Raw genomic sequence first — 16,796 nt, forward strand, 5'->3', positions numbered from 1 at the left:
ATTTTGATTTTAATATCTCTGCTTTTAACTCTGATTCTTTTATTGTAAACTGCCGATAGATTTCAGTACTCAAATATAAAAATTTAATAATAAATAAAATTAGATAATTTAGATAAAGGAAAGGTACATAATATTGTGGGAATCCAAAGCAAAATGTCAATATGTTTGATCTGTCTTTGGCCTGAAGTTACATTGACCGTGTGTCAAAGATTGAAAGATAATTGCTTCTACTCTAGAAAGGTTAATTATTTATGCTTTATAACATGCAGGTTATAAAAGATGAACCAGGCAAGCTTGTGTGATGAAATGTCACCTTTGTTTCCTCTATTTTAATTACTCCTATTGCCTAGGTCTTTAAAAGGTTTCAGCAATGCCTTATGCAAATATGTATTGTGAAAGAATTTGGCTTCAGGGAGTTTAACCCTGCCTAGTATCCATTTCATGGAGCAACAATCTTTTGTATTCTTCCTTAGAAGCATGCTCCATTGAGTAAAGTAATACTCACTCCATAGTCAAAATCTGTAGAATTGGCTCAGAAAAGTCTATAGAATTGCTTACTTATTCCAACTAAAATAAATGATATTTGTTTCCAAAATAAAGTTGTTTTGGATGAGGAGGCTGCAAATTGTTTGCCCTAATCCTGTGACCAACAGGAAGCTCTGGCATGGGCTGGTCCATGAAGTCACGAAGAGTCGGAAGCGACTAAACGAATAAACAACAACAATCCTGTGACACACACTCATTCTGAATTTATTGGGATAATTGCATATATTACTTTGGAGATATACAGTATATGTCAGTTGTGACCTATATCAGATGAAGGCTACTTACTCTGCTGTCTATGTGAGCAAGAAATCCACTGCCATTTCTGGCTTGATACTCATATGTCAAATAATGTGTAGTCAACCCAAAGCCAACTACACAGAGAATTATTTTTGTTGAATTACATCAAGTGGTGAGCTGTAGGTGGTGCTGTGCTGGCACAAATTATATTCTAAAGAAATTTTTGAATTATCAGAAATTAGGACCTGCATTAGGCTGTGAGGCAAATGACCTTAATTTCATAAAAGGCAGTAAACTTACTAGTTAGTTAATTTTATTTTTACAGTATTTCTACTCTCAGACAGAAGTAGTTGTAAAATTTCCTGATTCAGATTAAAAACATATGGCTGTCCTTCAGAATTGTAATGTATTGAACTTTCTGGCTTGCCATACTGAGAAATGCCCTTAGCCTGTTCTAAGGCTCTTGGCTTTCAGTTTCCGTATCTACACTGTGAGCAACACTTGGTTTTATTTCATATTCCATCTATATGCCCCCTATGGTAATTAATAGATATTATGCCCTTTGGCTTGGCAAAATGAGACAATTTCCTATGCTGTTTCAAACATCAACATCTGTTATACCACTTCACAGCAGTGCTTTTTCAGAATACACATTTGCAGTCATATTGGTCTACAGGAAAAAAAAATACAAAATTTAGAGGTGAGTGATACTATTATCAAGATCCACAGAAACGCATGTGCAAGCTATTGAGCCTCCAGAATTCTTCATTAGACAAGACATTACAAAAAACAAAAGAATAGAGAAGGAAGAAATTGGACCAGTTTTTTAAGCCAAAAAGTCATCGCCAATATGTTTGTTGTGAACATAATGCAGAGTATAAGATGTTGGTATATGATTATGCCCAGTCTTCAAGAGCAAAGGATATGGCCTCACCCCAGACTTGGTTTTCTTGTTGGAGCAGTGGCAATGTGATCTGAGGGGAGAGTTGGATCTGTCCCCATTGTCATGGTCAGATCACGCCCTCGTGGCCTTGAGATTCTCTGGTGCTGCCCCACTCCGCAGGGAGGCAGGACCCATTTGATTGGTCCGCCCCCGGCGACTGATGGACCCGGTAGGGTTTCAGAGGGAGCTGGGGGTTATACCAAGGATCTACTGCACGGTCCAGCAGAGGCCCTAGGCGCGGCCTGGAATAGGGAGGCGATGGGGGCCTTGGACAGGATTGCACCTGTGCAACCTCTCTTGCCTCATCCAACCTGGCACTCCCCGTGGTTTACGGAGGATCTGCAGGTTCTGACGAGGATTAAGAGATGTCTAGAGCACCACTGGATGAAGACAAGGACCGAATCTGACCAACCACAAGCTAGAGCCGCCATTAAGGCCTACCTTGTGGCGGTAAGAGTGGCAAAATGCCAATATTTCTCCGCTCTTGTTGCATACACAGAATGCCGCCTGATGGCCCTGTTTAGAATTACCTAATCCCTCTTGGGTAAGGGGGATTTGGCGATCCATTTAAAGGGCCGTGCGGAGGAGTTTTCTGAGCATCTGCAGGATAAAATCACTCAGATTCGTTCTAAGTTGGACTCTAAGCGTGAGGCACAGTCTGGGGAGATGCCGAAGGGACGTACTTACCCGGTTATCTGGGAATGGTTTGATCCTGTTGGGCCTGAGGAAGTGGACAGGATCCTCCAGACTGCAAATGCAACCACATGCCATCTTGACCCTTACCCCTCCTGGCTGGTAAAATTGGCCCAGGAGGTGACTTGTGGTTGGGTCCAGGTGTTGGTTAATACATCCTTGAGGGAGGGGGGGTTTCCGGCTGCCTTCAATGAGGCACTGGTACACACCCTCCTCAAGAAGCCGTCCCTGGACCCTACCATACTGGGCAATTTTCATCCTGTCTCTCACCTTCTCTTTTTGGGAAAAGTGGTTGAGAAAGTGGTTGCATTGCAGCTCCAGAGGATTCTGGAGGAAATGGATTATCTGGACCCCTTTCAGTCAGGTTTCAGGCCAGGATATGGGACAGAGACTGCATTGGTCACACTTATCAATGATCTCTGGCGAGAGTGGGATGGAGGGAGTGCATCCATCCTGGCTCTTCTTGACCTTTCAGCGGCTTTCGATACCATCAACCATGGTATCCTTTTGGGTCGGCTCAGGGAGTTGGGGGTGGGTGGCGTAGTTTTGCGCTGGTTCACCTCCTTCCTCCAGGGCCATTCCCAGTCGGTGGTGATAGCAGAGGAGAGATCTGCCCCTCAACCCCTCCATTGTGGGGTGCCGCAGGGTTCGGTTCTCTCTTCTCTCCTATTCAATATCTACACGAAATTGCTGGGTGAGATCATCCATCACCATGGGATGAGGTATCATCAATATGCTGATGATACTCAGTTATATATCTCCATCCCGGGTGAGGTAAGTAATGTGGTAGCTGCCCTCTCCAAGTGCCTGGCGGCTGTGGGGGTCTGGATGGGGAACAACAGGCTTCAACTGAACCCTGGTAAGACGGAGTGACTGTGGGTTGATGGTTCCTCTGTATCCGCAAAGTTATCATCTTTAGTTCTGGATGGGGTTGCACTGCCCCATTCAGACCCAGTGTGTAATCTGGGGGTCCTCCTGGACTCACAACTCCTGCTCGATGAGCATGTGGCAGTTGTGGCCAGAAGGGCCTTTGCGCAACTTCGTGTTGTGCGCCAGTTACGCCCTTTCCTGGATCGAGAGGCCCACCGAACAGTCACTCAGGCCCTGTTCATCTCCCACATAGACTATTGCAATGCACTCTACATGGGGCTACCCTTGAAGAGTATCCAGAAGCTTCAACTGGTCCAGAATGCGGCCACACGAGCAGTTATTGGTGCCCCAAGATCGGCACATGTGACACCACTGCTGCACGAGCTGCACTGGGTACCAGTTTGCTTCCAGGTCCAATTCAAGGTATTGGTTATCACCTTTAAAGCCCTACATGGCATGGGACCAGGGTACCTGAGGGACCGTCTCATCCCCATAACATCGACCCGCCCCACCCTGTCATGCAGAGAGGGCATGCTACGAACCCCGCCGGTAAAGGAATTCCACCTGGCGGGGTCCAGGAGGTGGGCCTTCTCTGCAGTGGCACCTGCCCTCTGGAATATTCTGCCCCCAGAGGTGAGACTGGCCCATTCACTCCCGGACGTCGGGAAGAACCTAAAAACCTGGTTCTGCCACCTCGCTTGGGGTGGGAGGGGCACCAGTTCATTTGGGGGTGGCTATTATAGATCTCTCCCCAACTAACAAGATCCAAGCTGCTGGATTTTATATTTTATATTCTATATTTATTTTATTTTTATAGAGTTATTTATATTGTAATTTATGTGTTTTAATTTTGATTGTAAACTGCTCAGAGTCTCCTTTTTGGGGGAGATGGGTGGTGAAGGAAACTTGAAATATAAATAAATAAATATAAATATGACTGTTCCCTCCCCCAGCTTTGAGGTCACAAAGTCAGTTCACACACTTAGAATTATGAATCATCACGTCTTAGACAATCCAGAGTGAGAAGTGAAACAATCTGCACCATTCTGAAAACAGTAGTTCTTTGTGGGAGATTTGGCCTTTGAAAGGCAGATCTTAATCTGGGTTTAGAATCAAGGCCTGGATTGTCATGGAGAAATAATCGTCATGGAGAAAAATCTATGTGGTCACTAGGTGTTGAAAACAACTTGATGGCATATGATTAATTAAATCTTCAGGATAAATTTGAAGATGCAAGACCCAAATTTCCCAACTCTTGCCATATTCCTCACTATTCCTTGTAGAAACTGAATTCTACTTTTTATTAACTCCACAAATTTATTTCCATATACAAAACTCTAAATTAAAACCCATTTTTGTTGTTTTAATGTGATACATAAAGATATTTGGCCAGATATTCAGATCTGATCTTCTTTTCTCCTGATCTTCAGAAATGTAGTGATGACTTGGCTATTATGTTATATTGTTTTCACTCTGTTTTTAAGAATTATTTGCTGCCCAGATTCATGTATTTGAGATTGGTGGCCATATAAACTCAATACATACACACATACATACATACCTACATACATACATATTTTACCAAGCTGCACGTACAGGGCTGTTATGACTGTCCCTCTGGATGAGCAACTTTTAAAACTGTGTTTTTGGAATTCTGGTGCACATAATTGTTTATATGTACTGTGTGTTCTTGGTTTTAATTTTTGCCTGTTATGTATTTGTTTTGATCCAAATTAGGGATATGGGAGTTTTATGCCATTCAGAATCTGGGTGATTGGAGAAGCCCACAAGCCCTGTAAATAAAACAATCAGTTCCAATATTCTTTCTGAATCCTCTCCATTGGTTTTGTAAGAGCTGAGAGGATAAAAAGCTGGAGGATATTTTTTTTTAATGTAATTGTCAGAAAAAGACTATAAAATGCTGAATGAGTTGAGGGGATGGGGGGATGGAATGGAGTACTCTAAATAGGAATGTTCTAGACAACAGCACATTTCACTGTGGACTTCACTTGACAATTGCTCTAGGCAGACTTTTCTGATAAACAGCTCTGATTTTTAAAAGTCTCCCCCCTACCCCCAATATAAAACTGGATGCTTTGGATTGTTTTAAAAGAAAGCAAAGTGCAGCAGCTTTTTGGTTTCTATGAAAAGTTGAGTGGAATTGTGATAGCTTCTCTGAAGCAGAACTGAGCTGTTCCCACACAAGTAATGAATTATGGGTAAATAATAGTATTCTCCTTTCTTAAAATGCTCACAGACTTACACATGGCTAGGACCATCGATAATGGGTCAGCATATCTATGCCTGTGTTCGATGGCAGTCAGAGAAGGTATCTTTATCAATGTGCCAGACAAGAACCTCTTGTGAGAAATTGATTAAAAATGTGAGGCTGAACTTGGCACTAAACCAAGTTTGATGAGCGACAATCTAGATTTTTGAATAATATAATAGATGGAGAAGGCAGGGAACAACTTTTGAATTGTTTTAGTCATGGAGTGATAATCTGTTCATCAGAGCATTTGACAGACTTTCTTTACTTTGGCAAACAAATAAGGCTTTCATGTTTTATTATTGCATGAGAAGATCCTCTGAGTTAGAGGATTTAGAGAAAGAAGTTATCATTGTAAGCTAATTTTGATAAAACTCTAGATCAGTGTTTCTCAACCTTGGCAACTTTAAGATGTATGGACTTCAACTCCCAGAATTCTCCAGCCAGCATGGCTGGCTAGGGAATTCTGGGAGTTGAAGTCCACATGTCTTAAAGTTAGTAAGGTTGAGAAACACTGCCCCATATTATGCTACATTATTTATTATTGCTTTGTTTTTAGTACATAAGAAAAAAAAATGGATTAGCATAGCTTTATACATTAAAAAACTCTCCTGGAGGCACAAATCTGAGGCCTCCTGAGCAAAAATGGGAATTCAAAACCCAGAGTGTTGTGGTGGGGGTTAGAGAATAGGATTGCTAAAAGTCTCCTCCCTAGATGGCTTCCTTTTTTTTCTGCCCACAGGTTTCCTGTTCTCTGTGAGAATTAAATTTAATCAGTAGCCTCAAACATACAAAGAAGCAGAACCACAAAGTACACTTCTGGATTGTGCTATTCAGCATGGCTTCCTGAAAATTTCGAACAAGAAGATCAATCTGCATAAAAGGGGAGAGATACAACAGTCAATTTAATATTGGTTCAAAGGGTAAGTGTCATGTTCACTGATTCAATGTAGTTTATACATCGTAACGTTTCACATGCCATGGAGCTGACGCGTGTTTCTGTTTGGGAGGGAGCTGCTGTGAGACCTTGTGCCAAGCTCTGTATGTGAAATCAGGACAATGGAATGTGTTTGGGTTATGTTCTCTGTTCAAGGACTTTTCCCACAGACCATCAGAAACCGTTAGGAGCACCTGGGATTGTGGACTTGAGAAGATTCTACGGGGGGAGGGATTTCATTTGCACTGAGGGTTTTTAGTTTGAATTTGGTGTGCTTTCATCATTCTCAGCTTTCTCTGTGATCCTGCATACTATTCTTTAATGAATCAGATATGTTTGAATTCCTACTCATGAGTCTGATGGTGTTTTAGAATAGGCAACCATTACAGTAAGGAAAACAATCCCCTGTTTTTCAGTATCAGTTATTATCATTGCCTTGATTGGAATTGTGACTTTTAAACATAGTTATATTAGTCATACATAACTGATGATTCAGAGTACACCGTCAGAGCTTTGCATTGTTAAGAGGTCTTGCTACCAGCTGTAAAACAATACACTGTAACATAAGGGGCTGGTTGAGCCTTTTTCTGAGCCATGAGTCGAGCAGGCAGATCATCTGTGATCGGTCTCTCTAAAGCAGGGGTGGGTGATTTTTTTCATGGTCACAGGTTATATATAGGTTACAGTTAGTGGGGCTGTGATCCATGTAGGTATGGCAGGTTGATCTGGTTTGGAGGCAGTTTTTCAGTAGTTTGGTTTGGTTTGGTTTCTTCTTCTAAAAACTAAGCCTGTTGCACCCATTTTAAACCTGTATGACAGTTCTCATGTGTTTCCCAGCAGTCAAGAGTGGGAAATGGAAAGAACACCAGGCCAAACTTGGATGCTGTAGAAAAAATTAAGCAGGGTCGAACCTGCTCAGTGTAGAATCTGCCAAAGTATTTCAGCCAGATGGCTATTCAGCCACTGTTTGAAGACCTCCAGTAAAGAAGAACCTACCTTTTCACAGAGCTGATTGACAGCTGATACCATAAGGAAATTCTCTCTGTTATCTAACCTGAATCTACTTGCCTGTAGTTTCAACCAGCTGATTCTACTCTATATCCTCCAAGGCAACAGAGAACAAGTCCACCCCTTCCCCTATATGACAACCCTTTCGATATTTGAAAACTGCTGTCATATCTATCCTCAGTCATCTCTTCTTCAGGGTAAACATAGTTTCTTCAATTGTTCTACCTAAGACTTAGTTTCCAGGCCTTTCATCATCTTGGCAGACATTCTTTGAACTTGCTCCAGAAGTGGACACAGTATTCCAAGGCAGGATAGAATGGGCTGATTACTTCCTGTGATCTGGACTCTATGTTCTTGTTAATATATCTGTTGGCTCCTGTTCAACTTGTGATTTACTAGAACACCCAGATCCTTTTCATAAATTCCATTGCCAAACCAACTATCCCCTCATCCTGTACTTGTGCCTTTCTCCCACCACCACCATCACCACAAGTGCAGGACTTTACTTCTCTCCCTGATAAATTTCATCCTATTTGTTGTTGTGTTTGTTCAAGCTTGACTAGATTTTTTTTTATTATTATTATTTTCTCTCCTTAGTCACACCTCTTAATTTTGTGTCATCTGCAAATATGATAACCATTCCCTCAACTCCTTCATCTAGGTCATTAATAAACATGTTGAATAGCACAGGGCCCAATGACTCTTCACTTGATGGTACTCACCAAGCTGATGTGGAGACTTTATTAGTATTCTCTTTTTTTATATCTATCTATCATCTATCTATCATCTATCTGTCTATTTATTGTATTTTTATATGCCCATCTCAAAATGACTCTGGGCAGTTTACAAAAATTTTAAAACAATAGCAGTTGAATATCAATTACAAAGATACATTATAAAAATATAAATATACAAGTATAATAAAACTCTAAAATATTTAATGTTAAATATTAAATATTGTCAGAGGCTGGTCACTCAAGCTTCATTAATTACGACTCATAAGGGTTTCTTATAAATCTGTTTAATGAGGGAAGCATCCAGTACAAGGTAAAAGTTGTGAATGGTGGTTTCCCGCACATTTTACATTTTAAAATCACAAGTTTCCCATCTTCCCCCCCACGCTCCACCTAGGAATGCACCCTTCCTTCTTCCGTGCCAAGATGGTGAAAGGACTGGAACCAAGTTCTACAAGGAACAGTTAAAAGACCTAGGTATGTTTAGTTGCAGAAAAGAAGGTTGAGGGGGGACATTATAGCTGTCTTCAATTATCTGAAGGGCTGTAACAATGTAGATGGTTTGGATTTATTCTCACTTGCTCTGGAGGGTAAGGCTAGAATTAATGGGATGAAACTTCAGAGATGTAGATACAGATTAGACATTAGGAATAACTTCTTGACAGTAAGAGCTTCAATCAGAGGAATAGGTTATCACACAGAATGGTTTCTTCCCCTTCACTGGAGGTTTTCAAACAGGCTGGATGGTCATCTATCAAGGATCATGTAGTAAATCCTGCAGTGGGCAGATGGTTGAACTTGATGAGCTCTTCGGTCCTTTTCCAATTTGATGGTTCAATGATTTGTAAGTGGAGGGGAAGCAGAAAAACTAAACTATGCTTATATTAAGTGGAACTAATTTTACTAGTTTAAAACTCAGTAGAAGCCAAACCAAGCAGTAGTTCTTAATAACAGCACTGTTAATATTTCAAGGTTGCTTCCAGATGACATTAACTAATGCCATCCTTGCAAAGCCATCTTTTTTCAAGTATCAACAAATTGACAATATTCAGCTGTTTGGAAATGACCATTTTTTTCCGGCTTGTACATTTCTTTCAAAATATGCCAATTCTGGAGTAACAAATGCTTACACAATGGTGTCTACAAATTAGTAAAAAAACCCTGCACACCTCCATTCCTGGCCCTTCTGAACTCTTTCTTTTAGTTCCTATATGTGAAATACAGCAACAATTAGTACAATCATTGGATCACTTGTGCTGGAAAAGAACATTTAGGCCATGGAGTCCAAACCATTGCTTAGTGCAGAAATCCAAATAAAAGCAACGGCATGTTTATTTACTGTATATGCAAATAATTGAGACAATCAGGTTGTTCTTCCACCATCAGAAACTTTAGCCCAAGGATGAGGAACCTGCAGTCTATGGGACTAATTTGCCTGTACATCTTCTCCCATTTGGCTCAATGAAGCTAAGTAGGTTTTCATTGCTGTTCTTATTCCTCTTATATGTGGTTCTGAGTATTGCCAAAGTATTAGAGAATAAAGAAAGCCAGTTTGGTGTAGTGGTTAAGGCACCAGGCTGGAAACCAGGAGACTGTGAGTTCTAGTCCTGCCTTAGGCACAAAGCCAGTTGGGTGATCTTGGGCCAGTCACTTTCTCTTAGCCCTAGTAAGGAGGCAATGGCAAACCACTTCTGAAAAACCTTGCCAAGAAAACTGCAGGTACTTGTCCAGGCAGTCTCAGAGAATCAGACATGATTGAACAGATTTTTTTAAAAAATGGCAAATATATAATACTATTTTTTCCTCTCAGAGATTTTCCTTGCGTTTTTATCTAGCCAATTCTTTATGTAATTCAATAGCCAATCCAGCTTTTGTTCACTTAACACATTTTTAAAAGGGAGAGAAGAAATGGATTTGAAGTCATCTGCCAGGTATGGCAGGGCAGGGGGGAAGAGGGGGTATTACTATTTCATCACTTTAAAAAATATTTTGAAATTTTGTGAAATTTCTCTTTCTGAAAGTAGCTAAATAACCTATTTAATCTTTTCTTTTTGTCTTGCAGCCTGAGTATGGGATTTTTAACTGAACAGTTATAATCCAAAGAACAGAAATTTATGTTCATCTTTCCTGCCTTTCAACCATGAAGGCCACAAAAAATACGTAACCTTCTGTGCCTTTCCTTCCCAGTCGAGTCAACCAATATTAACAATGAGCATTGTAAGGTATAATCTTACCTGTAATGTTAGTTACACATTAGATAAAAATTTGTTTCCCACTTTCTACAGCACTCTGATTATTATCAGCATTCCTGCTAATCTACTATCGCTTTACATTTCCTGCTGTCAAATCCGGAAAAAAAACGAGCTGGGCATCTATCTCTTCTGTTTATCCTTAGCTGACCTATTATACACTATGACCCTACCATTATGGATTTATTATGCTCAGAACAGTGATAACTGGACATTCTCTGAAGAGCTTTGCAAGTTATCTGCTTTTTTCCAATATCTAAATTATTACACCAGCTCAGGATTTCTTACCTGCATCTCCATGGATAGATACTTAGCCATAGTTCATCCTTTGAGGTTCCACTGTTTGCGAACAAGAAGATTTGCCCTGCTGATGTCCTTTTTAGTTTGGTCTTTTGAAATAATATCAAACTCTGAGATTTTACGTGAAAATAACTTGCACTCGGGATTTTTGATGGTTGCAAATGAAAGCAGCCATACTTGGTGCTATGACTCGTATCCTCTACAAAATTGGCAAGTTTACTTCAATTTTTACCGCATCTGTGTGGGGTATGCATTCCCATTAGCTGTCATGATCTTCTGCTACCTCAAAATATATCAAGCTGTGAAGCATAATCAAGCAACTCAAGATAGGGACAAGAAGAAAATCAATCATTTATTATTAGGCATCATCATAACCTTTTTTCTTTGTTTTACTCCATATCATGTTGTCCTGCTCCTGCGTAGTATCTTTGAGCCAAATGGCTGTTTTTATACCTGGAATCTATTTATACCTTATAGAATTACAACAGCCTTGACAAGCATAAATTGCATAGCTGACCCAATTCTTTACTGTTTTGTGAATGAAACTGGAAGAGCAGATATCTGGAACATAATCAAGTGTGGCTTTCGGGTGAGCCAGACAGAAGCACAGCAGTCCAGTGTTTCACAAAACAGGACCATAAAGGTTTCGGAATCGGCAGTATTCATATAATCCAGGAGAACCTGTGGCCTTCCTAATGTCGCTGAACTATGCTGGGAGTTGTAATTTACCAACATCCGGTGTGTCACAGGGTTTCTATTCTTGTACATCTTCAGTGCTGCACTCTGCCAAAAGGACATGCAAGAAGAGTCTTAATCATCCTGAAATCTAACCAAGAGCCAGATCTATCTGCAGATCAACACGGGGGCGACTTACGGGGATTAGCAGCACATGTTTAAATTACTGAGTTCTACTGCAATTTTTTCTGCTTCTCTCCCAGGAAGAAAGAATTTGGATAATTAACTGCCAAGAACCAGAAGAAAGCCCCATTCTATTACCCATTGCAGCTTTTGTTAAAAACCATAGCATAAAGTGTGAACCCAGCCTATATCTTTGTGATGGACTTATGACTCGCTATATTTTATGTTGTAAAAGTACAGTATTTGGCTCTCAGAAAAGCTATATCATTATGTTAAAAATATGGAATTAAATGGAAAGATATTACAGTATTCAACTATTTTGAGGCATAACCAGTTTTCTCCAACTAGGGGACCTCCAGACATTCTGGACTTCCATTCACTTTGAAGTTAAACTCTCTTCATTTCAATATTTGAATATTCTTTAAAAGAATGCCTTGTCAGGCATGTAGATCTCAGTATGCAAAATGGCGATGAGCAACACCTCCCCTCTCTAAAACATGCTGCTAATGTCACTGAAGGATCAATTCCTGGATTCCAGCTTTTTGAGAAGTCTTTGCACATACATTCAAAGCCTTTGTGCTGCAGACAACCATGCTGTACCCAAGGAGACTAGTTCTACAGTGATATCACTTGGAGAAGAAAGGGACTGCTCACTGCTCCTTGCAAGTTGAGATTTACATATGCATGGTCTATAGAGGGAGGCTCTGAAAATGTCCCCCAAAATGGGTCCTTACATTGCAAAAAGCCTCATTTTTCAATGCATTGTCTTACCATAGTTAATTCAGATGATCAAAGAAACTATAATTGGCACATTAAGAATGCACCAAGGCTTCCATACAGTACTGGGGTTAAGAGCTGGTATCACTGGTTATCCACCTAGCCCACTGCTGACTCCTGGGCTTCTTGGACCAGCTACTCCTCCTCTTCCTCATCCCTATTACTGTCTGTTCAGCAGCTTTCACTAAGCATTTCAGTGGGAGCACTAGCCTCCATTGCCTTATCTTGTAGTAGTCAACTTGGTGAATAAAGGACATTGGCAATATAAGGAGAAGGAAGAGGATGATCTACTTGGTGCATGTGAAAGAATTCCTAACATAAATTCTTCTGGGATTGGCGTTTGGGGGTTTCTCCCAGAGGAACCCATGGCAGTTGAACTGAAGCCACAAGAAAGGCCTGGTTACTGAGTGTTTCTCCTCTTCTCAAAGTAAATCTGCTGGAAGCTTCCAATTCTGTTGACTCTTTAAACAGCCCAGCATGTTTACAACAGGACTAGGCTCTTCTGCTGCCCTCTTCAGACTAACTATATGATCGCATGTCACATGGTCATTCTAGTAAACACCAGAGAAAGCTAAGCATCTCTCTGCAAAAAACTGCACCCCGTGTTTTTTTAATAATTTATTTTCTTTTATTTAAATTGAAATAAAATTGGAAGAAATCCCTCAGCTGTCTTCTACATCTTCTAGAAAGAAGTGCAATTTCCATTTGCCCTCAAACAATCAGGTCGATAGTTGAGGAGAACCAGAGAGAGAAAATATCGAATCTGAAAATTGCCAGATTGGGCAGTAGAAAAAGTATTTTCTCTCTCTCTTGCTCATTCTCTCTCTCTCTCTCTCTCTCATCTCACATTTCTACATGGGGAAGAGGCTGTTAAATTAAGACATTATCGAATTGTGGAGGGGTATAGTGAATGGTGTTGGTGTATACTGTATTAAACTGTTTTTCCTTCCCTTTTTCTTTTATCTTTAATTTATTAGGCTTATTTTAATTTATTTGACTTATTTTTTCTGTGCTTTGTATAACATTGCTTACCTCCAAAGGGGATAAGGTAAAGGTAAAGGTTTCCCTTGACGTAAAGTCCAGTCGTGTCCGACTCTAGGGGGCGGTGCTCATCTCCGTTTCAAAGCCTTGGAGCCGGCGTTGTCCATAGGACACTTCCGGGTCATGTGGCCAGTATGACTCACGGAACGCCGTTACCTTCCCGCCGAAGCGGTACCAATTAATCTACTCACATTTGCATGTTTTCGAACTGCTTGGTGTGCAGAAGCTGGGACGAGCAACGGGAGCTCACCCCGCCGCGCGGTTTCGAACCGCCGACCTTCCGATCGACAGCTCAGCGGTTTAACCCGCAGCGCCACCGCGTCCCTATTCCAAAGGGGATAGCTATATATATATATATATATATATATATATATATATATACACATACATACATACATACACACACACACACACACACATACACACACACACACACACATGCATACACACACACATACATATATACATACATACTGTGTGTGTGTGTGTATACATACATACGGTATATACAGTATATATAGTATGCCCGTGTCTTGATGTTATTTCCCTTTACCAATTACCTTCAGTTTTAAATCAGAGCTGCAGTATATGTTGATGTAAGACATAATACAAGAACAATGTTATCCAGGTTTTATGGAGTAGTTTTTGTGGAGTCCTTGGTGCTTTTTGGTCCTTCTGTTCGATTGGGAATAGTTTTTGTTAGTGTAGCCTGCAGCTGCTCCCTATAAGGAATTCATTATGAATTCCTCCAGAAGGAATTCATAAGGAATTCATTAAGCACCTTATATTTTTTAACACATGTATTCTCACTGATCTAGCAGCAACCAGCACCCACATCTGATGATAGAAACCTTTAAGAGTTTCAGAGTATACTTGTGAGGCTCTTCATTTGAAATCTGGGCCAAGTGGGCTGCTGTGACAGACAGCTGTAAGTCAAGAGATCTCTAGCTCAAATCTCTCCACGAAAATAAATGCCGTGCTGATAATATTAAGCAAATCGTATAGCAGTTCCCATTCTTCTTATGGGGATAGTGTATAATAATCAGGGAGTAATAACCTTCAGTTATTCAGACCTTCAGAACATATTGCTTGGTTAATAGAGATAATTTATGTGCATTTTTAATTCCAACGCTACAATACCATAACAATTATAATTCAGGAGTAAGCTCCATAGAACATGATGGAATTTAGTTCTTATGGAAATTAACTGCAAATGTGCATTAAATATTATTTTGGAAAATATCCTGGCACCAATTTTTTAATGTCTGAAACAAATGGCATACTTTATTTATCCCAGTGCAGTTTTATCACATTGTGCACAATAAATATGGACAAATTAGTGGCCTTTATTCAAAAACTGACTTACGAAAAGTAAATTCAACATATCACACCTTGACGTGAAAGACCTATGATATGTTTTCCCAGTGGTCAAAGCCGCCAAGGAGCTCTTTGGATCATGATCATGATAGATAATATCACTTTCCCTTGTTGTTGTTTCTCCAGCTTAAATCCCCAGGCTGTGGTTAGTAACACCTTCGGAGGTGGTTAAATCAGTAACAGAACACATGTTGCACAAGAAAAAAATTCAGCACCTAGCATTTAAAACTGGAAAATTGCCATCAGATAATGTATAGGATGCCAAGGCAGATGGATTAATGATCTGATTCATTATAAGACAGCTTCCAATGTTTAAGGGCTGTTCTACAAGTCCTATTATCCAGTGCAGAAGTTGGCTTAAAATATACCACCATAAAGAAGAATTATCCACACTTCCAATCCCAAGTCTGCCTCAGTAATGAAGTGGTTGGTTGGTTTATCTATAAACTACTTCAGTCAAAGAGACTGAAAGTGTCCTAACAGCCAGGAACCACGCTGAGACAAGGAGTAGGTCTCTAGTGTTTTATTACTGCTACATAACAGAGAATCCTAACAAACTGAAGAAGCGTGGGAAAACCCAGACATATGAACCCCAAAGACTAAGGCGGGCCCGATCTGTGTCTCTTTGAATGGCCACCTAATTCCTCAGTACTACGCATGCGCTTTACAGCCTGGATGGGAGCCCCCTGCTCGCCATCCTCACTCATGACAGAAAGGGGCAAAGATACAATGAAAAAATACAATATGTAATTATGGTTAAAATTATAATTAATTTAAAATTCATGGTACCAGGAACTCTGCAGCACTCAAGTCCCAAAGTCCTTCTAGAGTAGCCAAATTTTTTACCATCTTTTGGAAAGAGTAGGAGCTACCCTTGCCTTGGAGGGCAAGTTGTTCCAAAGAATGGGAGCCTCACAGAGAATCCCTGTTTTGGGGTCCCCACTCTCACATTGCACCTCTTGAAAGGAGGAGTCCTTCAGCAGGCTTTTTCTATGCCCTTGGATTGGGATTTATGGGATAGGTGGTCTCAAAGATACCTTGGCCCTGAGCCATATAAGACTTAATAGATAATAACCAGCACTTTGAATAGCACTTCAAAATACAAGTGCAGCTCCTCCAGTAATGCAACTGTCCAATAAGCATACAGGGCTGCTATTCACGCAAGAAGCAAGGAAGAGGACAGAAGCAATGTGAGGAACGCCTCCGGTTTCTGGCAACAGAAGATTCATGGATGGTTGGCTCTTAATTCTCTATCCCAGAGTTATCACTCCATGGAACTAGCAAACTGGCACCACTGAAGCCATTCTCCTCCTTCTCTCCTCCCTTCACTTGTCACCCATGGCAAGATTCTCCAGCTTGTTCCTCCTCCCACCCAATGTCAGGTGCTAGTAGGAAACTGCCACCAATCACTGTTCTTAAAGTATGGCAGAGTTGGCCATGGCCGACTGTGAATGGGTGCCTGGGAAGAAGGCTTTAGCCAATTGTCAAATTGCCCAAGTGACAAGTCACTGGCGTAGAGGTGTTCTGCACCAGTAATCTATCACTTGGGCTATTTCTGAACTCAGTTCTACTGGTGTTCTGTAAGCCAAAGTGACAGGAAGAAGAATCAACCTGTCTACCAACCTTCACTGATAAAACTCTGCCCCAAAATATCTCATCTGAGAGGTCGCTGTGGTGGAGGGAAGGCATGGGATGAATCTCTCATCCAGTCTGTTGCCTTGTCAGCTGGGATATTCTTGTGCAAAAGTTAATCAGACCACTAGATGAGCTAGGAAGACAAACTAGCAAAACTCTTGTCACTTTCACCCCCGTTTCCAAGTATCTCAAATCCAAGTACTGGAAGAAATGCTGGCAAATGGTAAGAGGTATCCCATGGAGTATACAAAATGGTGTTAGAATAGGCAGAATGGCACTGCCTTGCTGAATTTACATTGTGCCCTCCACATAATTTCACAAA

General features: G+C 40.7%; 1 protein-coding gene across 1 annotated transcript; it reads left to right on the forward strand.

Annotated features, from left to right (window-relative positions):
- Nucleotides 1-6,344: 6,344 nt before the first annotated feature.
- GPR65 (G protein-coupled receptor 65) lies at nt 6,345-11,948 on the forward strand. The gene is made up of 2 exons (XM_063290193.1): nt 6,345-6,481; nt 10,300-11,948. Exon 2 carries the CDS (start codon nt 10,446-10,448, stop codon nt 11,454-11,456), a length of 1,011 nt encoding a protein of 336 aa, XP_063146263.1. The 5' UTR covers nt 6,345-6,481; nt 10,300-10,445; the 3' UTR covers nt 11,457-11,948.
- Nucleotides 11,949-16,796: the final 4,848 nt, after the last annotated feature.

The sequence above is a fragment of the Candoia aspera genome, chromosome 1, assembly GCF_035149785.1.
Source record: "Candoia aspera isolate rCanAsp1 chromosome 1, rCanAsp1.hap2, whole genome shotgun sequence".
NCBI classification, from domain to species: domain Eukaryota; kingdom Metazoa; phylum Chordata; class Lepidosauria; order Squamata; family Boidae; genus Candoia; species Candoia aspera.

Coding starts and splice junctions, on each gene's coding strand:
- GPR65 (XM_063290193.1), top strand. CDS start 10,446: ATGAGCATTGTAAGGTATAATCTTACCTGTAATGTTAGTTACACATTA.